This window comes from Lithobates pipiens, unplaced genomic scaffold, assembly GCF_037356315.1.
Source record: "Lithobates pipiens isolate NorthernLeopardFrog02 unplaced genomic scaffold, aLitPip1_a1.2 Scaffold_23, whole genome shotgun sequence".
Taxonomy (NCBI): domain Eukaryota; kingdom Metazoa; phylum Chordata; class Amphibia; order Anura; family Ranidae; genus Lithobates; species Lithobates pipiens.
The window spans coordinates 314,920,591-314,942,390 of NW_027507785.1; the positions used below are offsets into that span (position 1 = coordinate 314,920,591).

Genomic DNA, 21,800 nt, shown 5'->3' on the forward strand with positions numbered 1-21,800 from the left:
TAATGGGGCAGCGCTGCAATACTGCTAATGCGGCACATTGCGGGCAGTTTTAACCCTTTCTCAGGCGCTAGTGGGGGTAAAAGCGCCCCGCTAGTGGCCGAAATGCACCACAAATCCGGCTGTAAAAAGCCGCTAAAAATAGTGGCGTTTTACCGCCGACGCTATGGGCGGCGCAGTCTGAAAGCCCTCTTAGGGTACAAGGAAGGATGCAAAAACTGGAAGCGCTTATGATCTATAAGGGCACAATGGAGTCAGGACAGATAGTGGAAGGTCTATTAAAGTATAAGGCAGGATACAGAGGGTGGAAGAGCTTACAATCTATAGGGGTACAAGAGAGGCATAAAGTGGGTGGAACTGCTAAAAATCTAGTAGAGATATTGGAGGAAAACAATGTAGAAGAGCTTACAATCTATTATGGTTTAAGAGAGAACAAGTTTACAGGCTTTTAGTAAAGGTGGGTACAGAAAAATTCCATATGAGGCACAATCGTTTGTTTTTCGTATCATGTCGCAACTTTTGACATCCGATTTAGACTTTCCAAATGAAAATTTCCAAAGGCACAAGCGCTTATAGCTTGCTGGGGTGATTGGAAGTGATATATAGAAAATGTAATAACGTACAGTATGATGTATTACGGTAAAGAAAGTAAACAGTAGATATATAAATGATTGGGGTATAATGGAGCAATATGTAGGGTATATTATCATTGTCTTACCAAATCAGCCCATGGATCGCTCTGCATAATGGCTGAGGACATGCTGATTAATGACATAATGAAGTAATGGAGCAATGGACTCTTTCATGTGGTTTTCAGTAGAAGTCATTTTACAAATGGGACAATATAACATCAGAATTACGCGGCTTCTGTTAGATTCAGTTATGTTCGCCATTTTCTACAATCAGCCAGAAATAATGGAATTCCATTTTTTGAAAAGATCTGCTACAAAGTTCTGTATATCTGTGTATTTATGTATATAAATAAATGTGTATAAATAAATATAAATAAATAAATAAATGTATATAAATAAATGTGTATAAATGTGTATAAATGGCAAAACCAGTTTTAGTTTCTCTGACTCAGCAGTATTAGGGATTCTATACATACTGTATTTATCGGCGTATAACACGCACTTTTTTCTCCTTAAAATCAGGGGGAAATAGTGGTGCGTGTTATACATGATCCCTGCAGTCTCTGAGGGAAGAGGAGCGAGCGCCGCTGAATTACACAGAGCCGTGATCTCCTGTGTACCCGGCGCTCCGTCACTCACAGCCATGCCTCCCTACCCCACATTGGGCCACTGTTCTGTCTATCATATGAGCGGGGCCAGGAGGCGTGGCTGTGACTGACAGAGCGCTGGGTACACAGGAGATCGTTGCTCTGTGTAATTCAGCGGCGCTCGCTCCTCCTCTTCCCTCTGAGACAGCAGGGATAATCTAACACTGGCGAGGCTGCAATGATGGGTGAGGCTGCAGATGGGCACCGAGCAGAGTGCATTGTTGGTCAATTTATAGGCTGCAGATGGGCACTGAACAGGCTACATTGTTGGGTAATTTAATGGCTGCAGATAGGCACTGAACAGGCTACATTGTTGGGTAATTTAATGGCTGCAGATAGGCACTGAGCAGGCTGCATTGTTGGGAAATTTAATGGCTGCAGATGGGCACTGAGCAGGCTGTATTGTTGGGCAATTTAATGGCTGCAGATGGGCACTGAGCAGGCTGCATTGTTGGGCAATTTAATGGCTGCAGATGGGTACTGAGCAGGGTGCATTGTTGGGCAATTAAATGGCTGCAGATGGGAACTGAGCAGGCTGCATTGTTGGGCAATTTAATGGCTGCAGATGGGTACTGAGCAGGGTGCATTGTTGGGAAATTTAGAGGCTGCAGATGGGCACTGAGCAGGCTGTATTGTTGGGCAATTTAATGGCTGCAGATGGGCACTGGGCAGGGTGCATTGTTGGGCAATTTAATGGCTGCAGATGGGCACTGAGCAGGGTGCATTGATGGGCAATTTAATGGCTGCAGATGGGCACTGAACAGGCTGCATTGTTGGGCAATTTAATGGCTGCAGATGGGCATTGAGTAGGGTGCATTGTTGGGCAATTTAGAGGCTGTAGATGGGCACTGAGCAGGCTGCATTGTTGGGCAATTTAATGGCTGCAGATGGGCACTGAGTAGGGTGCATTGTTGGGCAATTTAGAGGCTGCAGATGGACACTGAGCAGGATGCATTGTTGGGCATTTTAATGGCTGCAGATGGGCACTGAACAGGCTGCATTGTTGGGCAATTTAATGGATGCAGATGGGCACTGAGCAGGGTGCATTGTTGGGCAATTTAGAGGCTGTAGATGGGCACTGAGCAGGCTGCATTGTTGGGCAATTTAATGGCTGCAGATGGGCACTGAGTAGGGTGCATTGTTGGGCAATTTAGAGGCTGCAGATGGACACTGAGCAGGATGCATTGTTGGGCATTTTAATGGCTGCAGATGGGCACTGAACAGGCTGCATTGTTGGGCAATTTAATGGATGCAGATGGGCACTGGGCAGGGTGCATTGTTGGGCAATTTAATGGCTGCAGATGGGCACTGAACAGGCTGCATTGTTGGGCAATTTAATGGCTGCAGATGGGCATTGAGTAGGGTGCATTGTTGGGCAATTTAGAGGCTGTAGATGGGCACTGAGCAGGCTGCATTGTTGGGCAATTTAATGGCTGCAGATGGGCACTGAGTAGGGTGCATTGTTGGGCAATTTAGAGGCTGCAGATGGACACTGAGCAGGATGCATTGTTGGGCATTTTAATGGCTGCAGATGGGCACTGAACAGGCTGCATTGTTGGGCAATTTAATGGATGCAGATGGGCACTGAGCAGGGTGCATTGTTGGGCAATTTAGAGGCTGTAGATGGGCACTGAGCAGGCTGCATTGTTGGGCAATTTAATGGCTGCAGATGGGCACTGAGTAGGGTGCATTGTTGGGCAATTTAGAGGCTGCAGATGGACACTGAGCAGGATGCATTGTTGGGCATTTTAATGGCTGCAGATGGGCACTGAACAGGCTGCATTGTTGGGCAATTTAATGGATGCAGATGGGCACTGGGCAGGGTGCATTGTTGGGCAATTTAATGGCTGCAGATGGGCACTGAGCAGGGTGCATTGATGGGCAATTTAATGGCTGCAGATGGGCACTGAACAGGCTGCATTGTTGGGCAATTTAATGGCTGCAGATGGGCATTGAGTAGGGTGCATTGTTGGGCAATTTAGAGGCTGTAGATGGGCACTGAGCAGGCTGCATTGTTGGGCAATTTAATGGCTGCAGATGGGCACTGAGTAGGGTGCATTGTTGGGCAATTTAGAGGCTGCAGATGGACACTGAGCAGGATGCATTGTTGGGCATTTTAATGGCTGCAGATGGGCACTGAACAGGCTGCATTGTTGGGCAATTTAATGGATGCAGATGGGCACTGAGCAGGGTGCATTGTTGGGCAATTTAGAGGCTGTAGATGGGCACTGAGCAGGCTGCATTGCTGGGCAATTTAATGGCTGCAGATGGGCACTGGGCAGGGTGCATTGTTGGGCAATTTAATGGCTGCAGATGGGCACTGAGCAGGGTGCATTGATGGGCAATTTAATGGCTGCAGATGGGCACTGAACAGGCTGCATTGTTGGGCAATTTAATGGCTGCAGATGGGCATTGAGTAGGGTGCATTGTTGGGCAATTTAGAGGCTGTAGATGGGCACTGAGCAGGCTGCATTGTTGGGCAATTTAATGGCTGCAGATGGGCACTGAGTAGGGTGCATTGTTGGGCAATTTAGAGGCTGCAGATGGACACTGAGCAGGATGCATTGTTGGGCATTTTAATGGCTGCAGATGGGCACTGAACAGGCTGCATTGTTGGGCAATTTAATGGATGCAGATGGGCACTGAGCAGGGTGCATTGTTGGGCAATTTAGAGGCTGTAGATGGGCACTGAGCAGGCTGCATTGTTGGGCAATTTAATGGCTGCAGATGGGCACTGAGTAGGGTGCATTGTTGGGCAATTTAGAGGCTGCAGATGGACACTGAGCAGGATGCATTGTTGGGCATTTTAATGGCTGCAGATGGGCACTGAACAGGCTGCATTGTTGGGCAATTTAATGGATGCAGATGGGCACTGGGCAGGGTGCATTGTTGGGCAATTTAATGGCTGCAGATGGGCACTGAGCAGGGTGCATTGATGGGCAATTTAATGGCTGCAGATGGGCACTGAACAGGCTGCATTGTTGTGCAATTTAATGGCTGCAGATGGGCATTGAGTAGGGTGCATTGTTGGGCAATTTAGAGGCTGTAGATGGGCACTGAGCAGGCTGCATTGTTGGGCAATTTAATGGCTGCAGATGGGCACTGAGTAGGGTGCATTGTTGGGCAATTTAGAGGCTGCAGATGGACACTGAGCAGGATGCATTGTTGGGCATTTTAATGGCTGCAGATGGGCACTGAACAGGCTGCATTGTTGGGCAATTTAATGGATGCAGATGGGCACTGAGCAGGGTGCATTGATGGGCAGTTTAATGGCTGCAGATGGGCACTGGGCAAGGTGCATTGATGGGAAATTTAATGGCTGCAGATGGGCACTAAGCAGGCTGCATTGTTGGGCAATTTAATGGCTGCAGATAGGCACTGAACAGGCTGCATTTATGGGCAATTTAATGGCTGCAGATGGGCACTGAGCAGGATGCATTGATGGGCAATTTAGAGGCTGCAGATGGGCACTGAGCATCAAAGTTCTTTATTTAAAATTAAAGTTTTTTTCCTTAAACTTCCCTCCTAAAATTGGGGTGGCCGTTATACATTGATAGATACGGTATATACATTGCGTGGTTATTCTAATGAGAGCTCTAACTTTCTTGTTTTTATTCTGTATTAATTTTTTATTTTATATAATAAATCAATTTTCATAAACTATATAGTATTCCTTTTCTGGTACCGCACAAAATGTCCTATAGCCTTTATAAGACTGGGGTGCCATTAAAGTTAATGTGTAAAGGCAGGCGTCCCAATACTTTTGGTAATACAGTGTATATATAGTTACATTGGTCTAATCAGGACCAGTGTAATGGTGTAAAAATATACCATACCTGGAATTCATCTTTATGTCAAAATCCAATAAAAATTTTAGTGGGATAGAGAGAAAGGAGAATGATAACATGAGCTGCCAGAGCGGCTAATCATTGAGCTCCTCCTTCACTTACTCTTATTAATGGGGTCGGCCATTGGTATTCCAATGCGGATGCAGTTACTGGCCTCGGGGCTGTCTGGCTGTGGAAGGTCCTCGCAGTTCGGCAGCTTCAGTCTCATTAGGATCATGGGGTTGGACCTGGCAAAGATGTACTCAGCTTGGCACAGGACGTTCTCCAGGATCTCACACTCATCGCGGCACAGGTCCCGGGGCTTGGGGGAGGACGAGGCCTCGGAGCAGTAGGGAAAGGCGTAGTGGCAAAGGGATGGAATGGCGAACTCGGAGCATTTGTCAGACAGGTGGTTGGAGGTTCCGATCATCGTGAAGGCAGCTGAAAAAAAGAGAGAGAGCAAATCAAGAAGTGTGTATAAATCAAGAGAGTGTGTATAAACAAAAAAAATGGTCGAAAATTTTGAAAAAAAATAAAAAAATTTAATTTTTTTTTGCTTTCTGCTATAGAACACATCCAATAAAAAAAAAAAAAAAAATCTAATTTATTCGTAAATTTAGACCAATCTATATTCTGCTACATGTTTTTGGTAAAAAAACAAAATTCCAAGAAGCGTATATTGATTGATTTGCACAAAAGTTATAGGGGGAGATTAACTAAAACTTCTGCACACATAATCTGGTGCAGCTTTACATAGAAACCAATGAGCTTCCAGGTTTTATTGTCAAAGCTTAATTGAACAAGCTGAAGTTAGACTCTGATTGGTTACCATGCACTGCTGCACCAGATTCTGGGGTTATTTACTAAAGGAAAATCCACTTTGCACTCCAAGTTATTTATATATATATATATATATATATATATATATATATATATATATATATATATATATGATTCTGCACAGAACGGCTGCCCTGTAGCCGTAAATGTGTTATGGGGCAGTCGGGAAGCGTTTTCAGGCAGAAAATCACACGCTATTTTTTTACAGCGATTTTGCCGCAACTTTTGCTGCGATTTTTGCCTTGATTTTACACAGGTCAAAAGGTCACCAATGTAAAAAGCTGAAAACGGCCTGTAATCTGCCCAAAAAAAGAAGCTCATGTACTTTTTTGAGCTTCAGGCGTTTTGCTTCAGGCTACAAAATGCTCAGATGTGAACAGGGGCCATTTAAATGAATGTGATTTTTGCTTGTTGGGCGTTTCTTTCTGGCATTTTACGCTTAAGCTGAAAACGCTCAGGTGTGAATACAGCCTAAGGACCCGTTCAATGCGGTACAATGCACACATGCTGGTCCGGCTCCTTTCTAACTGGAGAGACCACTGAATCCACACAAGGCTCCTTGTCTGCAGCTTGCTGGCAGGGGACAGGCCTTTCTACTTAGTATTGTTACAATACATTGCACTGTTTACTTTTTTATTTTGCCAATTCATTTAACTCTATGCATAGCAGTGCCTTACAACACGGTGCATTTTTATGCAACACACACACCATCGCACTTGTATGATGTGAAAAAGGTACATAGAAAACAACCGTCTTCCCTGTTTCATTGATCAATGTAACTCAGCATACCTGCTGTGGACAAGCTTTCTTTTCTTTAGAAAGCAGCCACAGCCTTGAGTAGAAAGGTCTGTCCCCTGCCAGCATGCTTCATAGAAGGACCCTTACTCTCTGTGTAAAGGTGGAGGTCTGACAAAGAAGAGGGGGAGCAATCGTGGTAAGTACATTTTGAAAGTAGACTTTTTTTACTCCTGTTTTATAATATACAGATTGCGAGTGACACGGTTTACGAGCATTTCGCAATGCAAGCTATTATCTTTTAAAAATCCTGACTCGGTTTGTGAGTGTTGTCTCAGGATTCAAGCCTCTGGGGTGTGCAGTACCGTATTTGGCCAGAGGTGCTGGGGCGCCGGTGACACTCGGAGCCACTCGGAAACACTCAGAGTGCATCCGGCCGGGTCCAAATGCTCTCTGAGTGTTTCCGAATGTCTCCAGTACCCCCCCCCCCCCCACCTCTGATTACATGCGGTACTGCATACACTGGCAGTGCCACTGGAATGGATTATCTGAGTTTCCATTATTTCCTATGGGGAAACTTGATTTGATATACAAGCTTTGGATTACAAGCATTTTTCTGGAATGAATTATGCTCATAATCCAAGGTACCACTGAATACTGTATACAGTATGGCCCATAGGTAGTAAATGCAATGTAATGAACATTACGTGTACCTTATAAGCTCTCCTTACAAGCATCAAACTGTAAAATATTCAATGAAATGTAACTATAGGTTGAAAAAAAATGGCAGAGTTTGTAATTGGTTGAAATTAGCTCCAGTTTTAGTAAATCTCCCTCTACAGTTCCTTGCAAAAGTATTCACCCCCCTTGGCTTTTTATCTATTTTGTTACATTACAGCCTTTAGTTAAATGTTTTTTTAATCTGAATTATATGCGATGGATCAGAACACAATAGTCTAAGTTGGTGAAGTAAAATTAGAAAAATATATACATAAAACAATTTAAAATTTTCAGAAATTAAAAAACGATAATTGGCATGTGCCTATTCACCCCCTTTGTTATGAAGCCCATAAAAAGCTCTGGTGCAACCAATTACCTTCAGAAGTCACATAATTAGTGAAATGATGTCCACCTGTGTGCAATATGAGTGTCACATGATCTGTCATTACATATACACACCTTTATGAAAGGCCCCAGAGGCTGCAACACCTAAGCAAGAGGCACCACTAACCAAACACTGCCATGAAGACCAAGGAACTCTCCAAACAAGTAAGGGACAATGTTGTTGAGAAGTACAAGTCAGGGTTAGGTTATAAAAAAAATATCCAAATCTTTGATGATCCCTAGGAGCACCATCAAATCTATCATAACCAAATGGAAAGAACATGGCACAACAGCAAACCTGCCAAGAGACGGCCGCACACCAAAACTCACAGACCGGGCAAGGAGGGCATTAACCAGAGAGGCAGCACAGAGACCTAAGGTAACCCTGGAGGAGCTGTAGAGTTCCACAGCAGAGACTGGAGTATCTGTACATAGGACGACAATAAGCCGTACGCTCTATAGAGTTGGGCTTTATGGCAGAGTGGCCAGAAGAAAGCCATTACTGTCAGCAAAAAACAAAATGGCACGTTTTGAGTTTGCGAAAAGGCATGTGGCAAACTCCCAAAATGTATGGAGGAAGGTGCTCTGGTCTGATGAGAATAAAATTGAACTTTTTGGCCATCAAAGAAAATGCTATGTCTGGTGCAAACCCAACACATCACATCATCCAAAGAACACCATCCCCACAGTGACCACATGGTGGTGGCAGCATCATGCTGTGGGGATGTTTTTCAGCAGTCGGGACTGGGAAACTGGCAGTGGCGTAACTAGAACCTTCAGGGCCCCGATGCAAGAAACCATGAAGGGCCCCCCTGAACCCCAGCCAGGGCCCTTCCCTCCGAGTCCGGCGGTGGAACTCCAGGGCGTGGTCACAGGTATGACCTTTGTGAGCCCTGTAGTTCCACCACTGGTATCAGTAGTTTTTTTTTAATTATTTTTATTTTTTATTTTTAGGTGCCCCATTGGGGGACTGTCCCTAGGCAGGATGGGGTCCCTGTTCCAAGAAGAGATAAGGTCCTTTTCTCCAGGGCAGATGAAGTTACTGCCCCCAGGTGAGAAGGGGTCCCTGTCCCCAGGGGAGGAGGGGGTCCCTGTCCCCACATGAGAAGGGGTCCCTGTCCCCAGGGGGAGATGGAGGGGGTATGTAATGGTGTGTGGGGGATGGGGTCCTCTCACTCACCATGACCAAGCTGTAGGCCCCGCACTCATCCATGTTGGCCTGGGCTCCATCCAGTGTGCTGGACGGGCGATCAGCATATCTCCCAGAAAGACCTTTCATCATCTGTGTATGACGGGGGAGGAGGGGGGGCTAGCAGACAAGCCTGCAGTGTCCTCCAGGGAGCTCTCATAGGGCTGCACTGCATCTGTGTGCTTAAAGTTTGTTTACCCAGGAGAAGTATGCAGTGCAGTGTGGGCAGGACTCGGGGGGGGGGGGGGGGCGGGAGTCTGGCTGGGGAGAACAGACATCGGACTGAGCAGAAATGCATGGAGCAGGAGAGGGGTACTCTGAGGAGCCGGCTGAGGACACAGGTCATGCGGGGAATGCACAACTAAAGAGCAGCCAGTGCGATAGTCGAGCATGGAGCTCTGCTAGTCACCCTCCACCTCCAGCCACCCGTGTGCATGGTGCACTGGTACCCTTAACTGCCTATGCTGCTGCCGGCCATATGTAGAGGGGGCTGCATGGGCCCCCTGCATCACAGGGCCCGGTTGCGGTCGCAACTGCTGCACCCCCTATAGTTACGCCCCTGGAAACTGGTCAGAGTTGAGGGAAAGACGGATGCTGCTAAATACAGGGATATTCTTGAGCAAAACCTGTACCACTCTGTGTGTGATTTGAGGTTAGGATGGAGGTTCACCCCAAACACACTGCTAAAGCAACACTTGAGTAGTTTAAGGGGAAACATGTAAATGTGTTGGAATGGCCTAGTCAAAGCCCAGACCTCAATCCAATAGAAAATCTGTGATCAGACTTAAAGATTGCTGTTCACAAGCGCAAACCATCCATCTTCAAAGAGCTGGAGCAGTTCTGCAAGGAGGAAAAAATCCCAGTGGTAAGATGGGGCAAGACTCATAGAGACTTATCCAAAGTGACTTGGAGCTGTGATAGCCGCAAAAAGTGGCTCTACAAAGTATTGACTTTAGAGGGGTGAATAGTTCTGCACATTGATGTTTTCTTTTATTTTGTCCTATTTGTCATTTGCTTCACAATAAAATAAAAAAACCTTCAAAGTTGTGGGCGTGTTCTGTAAATTAAGTGATGCAAATCCTCAAACAATCAATGTTAATTACAGGTTGTGAGTCAACAAAACACGAAAAATGTCAAGGGGGGGTTGAATACTTTTGCAAGGCACTGTATGTTTTATTAGTGGACATACAGTATATTTCAAAGCAGATTAAGCCATTAAAAAAAATACAAAAATGTTTTGTAAAGTTCAGTGCAAGCTGTTGGTGCTATAAAAATTCTATATTAAAATATTACTATTATTAATCATAATATTGTTATTATTATTATTATTATTATTATTAATAATAATAATAATAATAATAATAATAGAAAGATCAATGAGCATCAAGAGTGCAGACTGGATAATGTGGAGAATATGACGCACCTGTAATTTGGTTCTCTATCTCGCCCTGCATGTGCAAAGACTCCATGTAAATGGTGCGGTTGCCGATGAAGCGGGCGCAGGCGATGCCTCGGTACGGCTGGCAGTAACCGTCCTCCTCAAATTCATCCCTGAAAAATAATACAAGGTGAGCAGACTGCAAGTCAGCCAGTAGGAGGCAGCACAAAACAAGACAAATACACACGAGGCAGCAAAACAATGAAATGGGTTTACTAAAAGGAAAAAAGCAGCGTTCTCAGGGATCTACTAATGCATAAAGTGACGTGCAATGAAAATATATGTCATATAGTAAAATAGGAGTTTTTTTCTTCACAGCTGGATATATGACGTAGGTTCACTATGCCAAGAGTATCCGTTATCATACAATCCCCACCATTTTATACCCTTTGCAACCTATTAACTAAAAATAATCATTTTTTAAAATAATTATATATATATATAAATATATATATATATATATATATATATATATATATATATATATATATATATAAATTTTTTTTTTTAAAGCTTGCAGTGGCTGAGGAGACCGATTTTATGTCAATCTCATTTCAGCGGTCAGCGTGCATATGCAAACTGTCATCACATTTCAGCAGGTGTGCAAGGCATGGCTGGAATTTTATCTGATCTTGCCAGCCTTTTAAACTGTTAACATTAAAGTAGAGCTATGACCTCCCCATAAAAAAAATATTTGTACTGCAGTACTAGATTATAAGTACAAAATTATAAATATTATAAATATCAAATCTGACTACTCCAGGAAGTGTCAGTTCCGCAGTATAGCCCCCTCCCTCCTTGCACATCATAGCGCTTTCCTCTTCTGGAAGTGTCCAATTACTGTTTGTGCTGGGCCAGCTCCTCCGCTCCTCCCTTCACTCCCCCTACATAACCTTTTAGATAGGAGCTGAGAGAGGAGCAAAGGGGAATACTATGGAGTTATCCAAGTATAGTGTCCAGTCTAGACAAAGTACTGTTTTAGGGCTTGTTGGCCGATTTTTATTTTAGGGGTATGGAAATTAAAGATGAATTCCTTGATTAATCGATTAATTTTTTTTATCAATTAGAATTCTTTTGTTCGGTACTTACCTCTCCGCTGGCTTCCAGGTCTTCAGGGAGTTCCGTCAGAGATCCGGTGATGTCATGGACATCGACGTCACCGGACTCCTCCCCCCCTTCCCCAAGTGCCTCCATCTGCTAACGAAGGGAAAGGGGGAGGAGTCCGGTGATGTTGAAGTTCTGATTGAACGTAACGCGTACGGGGGAGGAGCTACGTATGACGTCCCCCGCTGCTGCCCTACGGAACTAACACGATTGTCGGCTTTACATGTTGTGTTTTTATCATCTTCATGTGATTAGTTTGTGTTTGAACACAAAAATGAAATCTTATACTTAAGCGGTGAGCACTTAGATCTTTTCTTTCTACCCATGACCTGGCGTCCTTGCTGAGATCTAAGGAGACGTGAGAGAAGTTTATGTTCCGTGTTAACCCTTTTGATACCCGCTTGCATGACCACCTGTTTGCACAGGGGTCCATGCCATAAGGTGAGAGTGATTAGTTAGACCGGAAGTGGAGGGATTGTCACGCTACTGCGGAAAAAAAATGACTTACGTCAGTGCTAAAGTTTGAATTTAAAACGTATTTGTGTGAACTGTGAAGTTAAGTCATGGATTGGGAAACTAACTAGTGTTGGGTGATTGTATATAGTGTATACCACATTTATCACTGACTAATGCAGAGCTGCAATGCAAGGAGATCAGCTAAAAGTAGTTGGATCTGTATGTGCGTTATAATGAATCAAAATTAGTCCATTAATCGATTAAAAAAATCGATTAATCAAACATGAAAATTTTAATCAGCAACAGCCCTATTTTATTTAAAAAGAAAGTTCCAGGAAAATGGTTGCCCTCACAGGGGTTTCCACCATCATTTTAACACACATAGAAAAATGGCATCAGGCCTCCTGGCTTCCTCTTATAGCCCCGCTGCTCAGGCTTTAACTCTAGGCCTTTGGTCTGGTCCCACAGATCACCTCTCAACACCCCTGTACACCCCTATGCAATTCTGCACCTCTATTTTGCCTCTCTCTTGCAGCTCCTTGCTACTCTGACCCAAGCCCTGGCCTCTGGGCAGGGGACCTCCTGTCTCCAAGGTGAAGCCCTGAACTACTGTCGGGCCCTTGATTATAAAGCAAGGCCCGGAGTAAGGAAAAGAAACCTACATGGAGGGCAGACAAGACAGGGTTTAAAAGGGGGGTTGGAGTGGTAGGAGTTTTTTATGAGGGTTTAAAATAAATAGTAACACTTACTGGACTGGTAGAGTGGAGGTAACAGGTGGGGCTTCAGGGGTTGACCAGTAGGAGGATCCTGGTGAGGTCTTAACACTCAGGAGAGAGATGACGTCGGAACAATTTCCCACCCTCCCTTTCTCTTTTGGTGGTTAAAGCGGAGTTCCACCCAAAAAATGGAACTTCCGCTTTTCCGGCTCCTCACCCCCTCCGGTGTCACATTTGGCACCTTTCAGGGGGGAGGGGGGAGCAGATACCCATCTAATACAGGTATTTTGCATCCGGGCATAGACACCCGAGCCACCCACAGGTATCTACGCCACTTCTCGCCCCCCGCTGTTTTCTGGGATACACACGGGTCCCAGAACACAGCAGGGACCAGTGGGAACACCCAGCGCGAGTCGCACAAGCTGCAAGGCTTCACTTCCTGATTCCCTTACCAAGGATGGCGGCGGCAGCAACCGACAGTCGAGGGCTAGATCGGCTTCAGGTGCCGACATCGCGGGCGCCCTGGACAGGTAAGTGTCCTTATTTTAAAAGTCAGCAGCTGCAGTATTTGTAGCTGCTGACTTTAAAAAAAAAAAAAGAATCGGCGGAACTCTGCTTTAAGTTCTTGGGACGGGACGTTTCGCGAACGCGGACTGGAACGTTCACGGCGGGCCCCATTGACTTCAATGGGAGGCGAACTTCGCAAACCTACAGGTCAAATTTGCAGCCACAAAATAATTAATAGCTGTGCAAACATAGTCCCACCACATGGCCAATGACATAACACATGTATGAGGTGAATCTGGGATCGACAACTACAAGCATTCTTTTTTTATATGGGAAATTGTTGTGACAATTCAGGACTGTGGAGCGCATGAAGGCAATGGAGGAGAGGGAAGGTCAGGGACCAGGGTAGGCAAAGAAGAGGGTGCAGGAGATGATCACCAGCACCGTGATAGAGTCATCTGGCACCAGCACCGTGATAGAGAGCACTGACATCAGCAGCGTGACATACAGCAATGACACCTGCACCGTGATAGAGTCATCTGACAACAGCACCGTGATAGAGAGCACTGACATCAGCAGCGTGACATAAAGCACTCACACAAGCACCGTGATATACAGCACTGACATCAGCAGCGTGACATAAAGCACTCACACCAGCACCGTGATATACAGCACTGACAGCAGCATCGTGACAGAGAGCACTGACATCAGCAGCGTGACATAAAGCACTCACACCAGCACCGTGATATACAGCACTGACAGCAGCATTGTGACAGAGAGCACTGACATCAGCAGCGTGACATAAAGCACTCACACCAGCACCGTGATATACAGCACTGACAGCAGCACCGTGATAGAGAGCACTGACATCAGCAGCGTGACATAAAGCACTCACACCAGCACCGTGATATACAGCACTGACAGCAGCACCGTGATAGAGAGCACTGACATCAGCAGCGTGACATAAAGCACTCACACCAGCACCGTGATATACAGCACTGACAGCAGCACTGTGACAGAGAGCACTGACATCAGCAGCGTGATATACAGTACTGACACCTGGGAGCCCCTCATAATGAGCATAGCACAGGGATGGTGGGAGCCCCTCATAATGAGCATAGCACCGGGATGGTGGGAGCCCCTCATAATAAGCAGCCCCAGGAGGATGTCAGCATAGCACAGGGATGGTGGGAGCCCCTCATAATAAGCAGCCCCAGGAGAAAGTCAGCACAGCACAGGGATGGTGGGAGCCCCTCATAATGAGCATAGCACAGGGATGGTGGGAGCCCCTCATAATAAGCAGCCCCAGGAGGATGTTAGCATAGCACAGGGATGGTGGGAGCCCCTCATAATAAGCATCCCCAGGAGTAAGTCAGCACAGCACAGGGATGATGGGAGCCCCTCATAATGAGCATAGCACAGGGATGGTGGGAGCACCTCAAAATATGCACAGCAGAGGTACAGCCCCAGGAGGAAGTCAGCACAGCACAGGGATGGTGGGAGCCCCTCATAATATGCACAGCAGAGGTACAGCCCCAGGAGGATGTCAGCACAGCACAGGGATGGTGGGAGCCCCTCATAATAAGCAGCCCCAGTAGAAATATGACACCGCTCAACCTCTTCAAAGAGGAGGGTACGGGCATATAGTACGGTGTGCTTTTTTTGGACAAGGAAGTGAGCCAAATGAAGAAAGAAGGTCTCTGTGCTTGATTAAAAAAATTGTTTATAGACATATACATGGTCTACTGGTCACATGTGTTGAATTCCTCCGAGATCCATGCCTCATTCATTTTTAGAAATGTGAGGTAGTTAACACTGTCGTGAGCTAGGCGAGTACGCTTATCGGTCACGATCCCCCCTGCTGCGCTGAACGTCCTTTCGGACAGGACACTGGATGAGGGGCAAGCCAACAGTTCGATTGCAAATTGGGCAAGCTCTGGCCAGAGGTCAAGCCTGCCCACCCAGTAGTCCAGGGGTTCATCACTCCTCAGAGCGTCCACATCGGCCGTTAACCCGATGTAGTCGGACACCTGACGGTCTAGGCGTTCCCTGATGCTGGATCCGGATGACACCTGTCGATGGGTCGGCTGAAAGAATGACCTCATATCCGAAGTCACCAACACATCTTCAAACCGGCCTCTTCTTGCAGGCGCTGTTGGATTGGTACCCGCAACTCCTTCTCTGGGAGTGGGAATTGCTCCTCTGCCAGCGCACGCAAAAGCAGAATGCAGCATTTCTCGAAGCAAGGCCTGGAAGTGCTGCATTCTGCCAGCCCTCTGTGACGGCGGTAACATTTCCGCCATTTTGTGTTTATACCGGGGGTCTAAGTACGTTGCCACCCAGTACTGGTCCTTGACCCTTATGCTTTTTATACGGGGGTCCCTATTAAAACACTGGAGCATGAAGGCCCCCATTTGCACTAAAGTGGAAGCGGTGCGGTGGCCTGGCTCCTGCTCATCATCCAGGATAATGTCGTCCTCTTCATTCTCCTCTCCCCATCCACGCACAACAGGGATCCCAGAAAGGTTTAAAGCATGCTCTTCTTGCTCCTCCTCATGCACCCCGGCACCATCCTCCTCTGACTCCTCTTCAGACTCCTGTTGTTGACTTGTCTCAGATAGAGTAGCCCCCCCTGGGAATTCATCCAGTATTGCGACTTCCTCATCTTCCCGCTCCTGCTCCTCCACAGCTTGATCAATGTCCCGACGCAATGCACGCTCCATAAAGAAGGCATAAGGTACCATGTCACTGATGGCGCCATGGCTGCGACTGACCAGTTTGGTGATCTCCTCAAATGGGCGCAGAAGTCTGCATGCGTCGCACATGAGCAGCCACTGGCACGGTGAAAAAAAAAACCAGCTCCCCAGAACCGGTTCTGCCGCAGAGTTCATACAGGTAGACGTAACTGCATGTTTCTGCTGGAGCAGCCTATCAAGCATATAGAAGGTTGAGTTCCATCGCGTCGGGCAATCGCAAATAAGACGTCTGACCGGCAGATTGTGTCGCCGCTAAATGTCAGCAAGGCGAGCCATGGCCGTGTAAGATCTTCTGAAATGGGCCGAGATTTTCCTTTCCTGCCGCAAGATGTCCTGGACCCCAGGGTATTTGACAACGAATCGCTGCACGACCAAGTTTAAGACCTGTGCCATGCATGGCACGTGCGTGATTTTGCCCTGTTTCAATGCGCTAAGCAGATTGGCACCGTTGTCACACACCACTTTACCAACTGTCAAATTGAGCGGTGTTAGCCACTGATCTGCCTGTGAACGCAAAGCTGAAAGGAGTTCCGGGCCAGTGTGGCTCTTGGCTTCCAGGCACAACAGACGCAGCACGGCATGGCAACGTCTCACCTGGCATGTCGAATAGGTTCTGGGGAGCTTGGGCGGCGCAGCGGAAGAGACGCTAGCAGCGGAAAAGGAGGAGTCAGCTGAGGAGGAGAGGGAGGAGGATGGAGTAGGAGGAGGAGAAGAAGAGTCAGGCCTGCATGCAATCCGTGGCGGTAAAACCAAATCTACACGGGTGCCACGGGTTACATGCTTGACGGCCATCAGAAGGTTCACCCAGTGGGCAGTAAAAGTGATATACCTTCCCTGCCCGTGTTTGCTAGACCATGTGTCTGTGGTCAGATGTATCTTGGCACCGACACTGTGTGCCAGAGATACATTCACTTGCCGCTGAACATGGCCATATAGCTCTGGGATGCCCTTCTCTGAGAAATACTTCCTTCCTGGGACCTTCCATTGTGGTGTTCCAATGGCCACAAATTTGCGAAAGGCCTCCGAGTCCACCAGTTTATATGGCAGTAGTTGGCGGGCTATGAGTTCTGACAAGCCAGCCGTCAACCGTTGGGCAAGAGGGTTATCCGGCGTCATCATTTTTTTACGCTCGAACATTAGGCCCACGGAAGCCTGCCTTTTTGCAGAAAAACGTGAGCTTGGCGTGATGGAAGGTGGAGTGGAGGACAATTGTGAGGAGAGAGGAGAAGGAGAAGTAGAAGACAAGGCTGGACGGTGAGAGCCTGGAGTGTGGCTTTGTGTGTTCCGTTGCTCCCACTGGGCTCGGTGATGGCTGCTCATGTGCCTTCTTAAGGCGGTCGTCCCTAGGTGAGTGTTGGGCTTACCGCGACTAATGCGTTGACTGCAAAGATTGCAGATGGCAACGCTATTGTCAGCAGCGGACACGTTAAAAAAAGCCCACACTGCGGAGCCATGTGCCAGTGTCCTGGGAGCGCCAGATGTGACCGTACATGGTCGATGACTCGCTCCTGATACATTTGCAGTCTGCTTTGTCCCTTCTGTGCAATGTATGTTATTCCTGCTTCTCCTCCCTATCTGCTGGTCCATATCTCCCTCTGAACTCCCCTCCTCTTCCTCTCTTGTGGGCACCCACGTGACATCACTAGACACGTCATCATCAATGTCACCTTCCCCACCGCTATAAGTAGAGATCTCGGAGTAGGCAGCAACACCGGGGACCAACCTCCTCCTTGGGCTGATCTAGGTACTGTCGTCAGACTGCTGAGTAGCGGTTGTTGCTGCCTCCTCTTCCTGATCCAATACCAAGAGTGGCTGCGCATCACAAATGTCTTGATATGGATCGGAAAATAATTCCTGTGACTCAAGCGGAAGGTATGTGGTGGTGTTGTTGGTGGTAGTGTCTTTGGGGGTGCACATAGCAGAGAGTGAAGAAGAGGGTGCAGATCGAGAGGATGAGGAGGGTGCAGAAGAGTAAGGCTGAGCGAGCCATTCAACCAAGTCTGGTGCGTCCTTTAAAGTAATTGAATGCACCTTCTGCAACTTCCCACTTTGGCTCAAGCCTGTTGCTCCTGCCCTACCCCTACCACCCCTGCGGAAGGGCCTGCCTCTTCCTCTGCCTGTCATTTTTTAAATGACCCTGTGACAAAACTCTCAGTCCCTATACCGATGAAGGACTGCTTCAGTATAGGGCAGCAGTAGTGCACCTCAACCCTATGTACTGTGGACCTATACCAGTCCTTATAGAATGGCAGACTGTACCTCACTCAACCCTATGTACTGTAGCACCCTAGACAGACCAAGTTACCAGTCCTTATAAGGACTTTTGTGGACCAAGTAGGTTGTGTGTGAGTGATTAGCAGACTGTACGTCAGTCCCTATACCAATGAAGGACTGCTGCAGTATAGGGCAGCGGTCAGCAGTAGTGCACCTCAACCCTATGTATTGTGGACCTATACCAGTCCTTATGGAATAGCAGACTGTACCTCACTCAACCCTATGTACTGTAGTGCCCTATACCTTACCAGTCCTTATAAGGAACTTTGTGGAACAATTAGGTTGTGTGTGAGTGATTAGCAGACTGCACGTCAGTCCCTATACCAATGAAGGACTGCTGCAGTATAGGGCAGCGGTAAGCAGTAGTGCACCTCAACCCTATGTATTGTGGACCTATACCAGTCCTTATAGAATAGCAGACTGTACCTCACTCAACCCTATGTACTGTAGCACCCTAGACAGACCAAGTTACCAGTCCTTATAAGGACTTTTGTGGACCAAGTAGGTTGTGTGTGAGTGATTAGCAGACTGTACGTCAGTCCCTATACCGATGAAGCACTGCTGCAGTATAGGGCAGCGGTCAGCAGTAGTGCACCTTAACCCTATGTATTGTGGACCTATACCAGTCCTTATAGAATAGCAGACTGTACCTCACTCAACCCTATGTACTATAGCACCCTACACCAGGTTATTACCAGTCCTTATAAGGAACTTTGTGGAACAATTAGGTTGTGTGTGAGTGATTAGCAGACTGCAGCAGAAGGGCAGCAGTCAAGTATAATATTCTTTCTATATTTGGAAGAAAGAATATTATACGTGTACAAGCCTATTACCATACCACTGATACCAGTCCTGAAAACAACCTTTGTGGACCTAATATAGTAACAGCTACTGATTAAACTGACCCTCATTGCCTCACACACTGCTTCCTGCCTGTCCCTATATAAACTGACAAAACAGAGGCTACTGGAACAATAACTGGAATAGCACTTTTGTGGACCTGATAGTAACAGCTAATGATGATGACTAAACTGACTGTCCCTGCAGCACACACTGTCCTGTCCCTTTCTCTAAACTGACAAAAGACACTCAGGCTGCTGCAAGAATCAGTAGCACAGCAAACCTATATACACCTAACACCTATACCAGTCCTGAAAAGAACTTTTGTGTACCAAATAGCTAGCGATTTGGGTCACTGCAATCTCTCCCTGCTCCACACAGCAACCTCTGCCTATAGTGACAGAAGAAAGAATGTAAAATGGCCGCCGGATCGGGTGTATTTATAAGTTAGGGGGAATGTCCAAGTGTCCATGTGCTGTAATGTCTCAATTGGCTGTCCTGTACCCCATGATGGATGTGTCATCAGGTCAAAGTTCTTTTACACAGTAAAAACATGGAAGTCCGCCGGGGCGAACGGCGGCAATAGTCCGCCGATCGCGAACAGCCGAAATTCGCCGCGAAACGACCGCCGGGCGAACCGTTCGGCCATCACTATTCTTGGGCACTTTTGGGCTGTTTCTCATGGAGGCCTGTCAAGGCAGCTGGCGGGGGTACAAGGTCCTTGTATGTGCTTTATTTGATAAATGTAAATTATAAAAATTGTAAATATTATAATTATACTGTAAAGATGGGTGGAGAGGAACCATACAACATGGAGCCAGGGCCGGATTAAGAGCATCATGTGCTTGGTGCTGAGGATTTTGGTGGGCCTTTTACTGGGCACCCTTCTGCTTTCCAAGAGCCTGTGCTGGCATGCGCCCAAACTCAAAAGTGCGCAGCCGCACAGGCATAACACTAGGGAAGCCTGGCATTTGATTTGCCAAGTTTCTGTAAGGGCCGTGCATTGGCGTGCACTCTGAGCTGAAAGAGTGCAGCTGCGCAGGCCTAACACTATGGAAGCCCCAGACTTCTGTAAGAGCCCTGCATTGGCGTGTCCCAGGCTTCTGTTAGGACTGCTCATGCCGTGCCCATTATCAGTCCCACCACCCTGCCCCGGCGGTGCATGTGGAATGCAAGGCCCGTCAGGGGAGATCTCTTCCCGTTGACCCATTGCTTTCCATGTCCTTTTTGGGTGGCTGGGCCTATATTAACCCCCCTGGCGGTATTCCCGAGTCTGGCTCGGGGTGGAATTTTCATACCAAAAGCGGTATCCCCGAGCCAGACTCGGGACTGCATCGCTGGATCCAGGAGGAGGTTTACTTACCTTCTCCCTCGGATCCAGCGTTGTCTCCCCGCTGTACGAGCGAGCCGTGTCTCGCTCGATGCATCACATCGCCGATCTCCGTGCCCTGCGAGCATTGCGACGCACGGGGACGGAGATCGGCGCCAAATTCAAAAAGTGAAACAGACAGTATACATACAGTATAATGTAATCTTACAGATTACATTGCTGTATGTAAATATTTCACCTCCCCGTTGTCCCTAGTGTTCTGCCCAGTGTCCTGCATGCAGTTTTATGTAATAAAAACTGTTCTTTATGCCTGGAAACTGGAGATTGTCCATAGCAACCAAACTGTCATTTTACATCAAAAATGGTTTTAGACCAGCTAGAAAACAGCGACAATAAATTGGAATCACTCGCAGAATTGAGCGATAGCGATTTGTGGGGAGATCCGTCATCAAATGCTGAAAAGTAATGACAGTGACAATTCTGCAACTGAGCAAATTTCAGTGTTTTTGATTTGATTACATTATTGAATAATTTTTATTATTGTTATATTATTATTTGGTACAATTATTTATAATTATTTATTATATTATAATTTATGATTTCATTTTTCAAACTTTATTATACCCGGGATGTCTACTAGACTCTGGTTTGGACAGATTTAAGTGAGTTATTCCTAAGAATTGCAGGACTACAATATAAAACGCCAAATTTTCATGCAAAATAATGGTACCGCTTTTAGCACCTAAAATCCGAAATAATCGTACCGCCAGGGAGGTTAAGGTAAGGGGCCTGGAGCTGCAGCTCCAATAGCCCCTACATTAATCCAGCCCTGCATGGAGCAAGAAAATATGAAAATCTAAACTGCACTCAATTACGATTACTAATACTGAATACATAAAGATCATTCAAAAGATCCCAACTGCATTCCAAATGCCCTCAATTAATTTTGTTGTACAACTGCAAGAGTGCCTTGTAATGTGACTGCAGATTTTCCAGTTTTATATGGGTCCTGGCCAAACAGTAAAACCTCATCCAGCCCCCCTGGACAACATCCATACTGGGACGGGAAGAGTAATGGATGACGGTCAAGACTTCTAAGGATCGAGCCAAGTAGAGGAATTAATGTACAAGTGTGAGGAGCAAACCCAGCTGCCAACCTTCTTATGATTTTACCGACAACCCGGAGTGTTGAATTTTGGTTCTTATGAAATTCATTCCCTGCAAAGGGGTCACAGATTGCTGATCCAGGGAACATCCAATTCCATTAGGGCAGGGGTCTCCAAACAGCCTGTGGGCCAAATGAGACCCACTGCAAGATTTTATCTGGCCCGCAGCTAGGTCTTCAGGCTCCCAGCCGCGCAGTAAGTTTCTGGTGTAGGTGAACTCTGGTGGGGAATCTCATGTAAGG

At 46.7% G+C, this 21,800-nt stretch overlaps 1 protein-coding gene across 1 annotated transcript in view; it reads right to left on the reverse strand.

Moving 5' to 3' along the window:
- Window positions 1–21,800, reverse strand: part of ROR1 (receptor tyrosine kinase like orphan receptor 1) — a 414,857-nt gene that overhangs the window by 34,165 nt on the left and 358,892 nt on the right. Inside the window, exons 5-6 of the mRNA XM_077450558.1 lie at window positions 10,395–10,522; window positions 5,227–5,544 (exon numbers count right to left, since the gene is read on the reverse strand). Coding sequence (XP_077306684.1) covers window positions 5,227–5,544; window positions 10,395–10,522 — 446 coding nt within the window. The remainder of the gene's footprint in view (window positions 1–5,226; window positions 5,545–10,394; window positions 10,523–21,800) is intronic.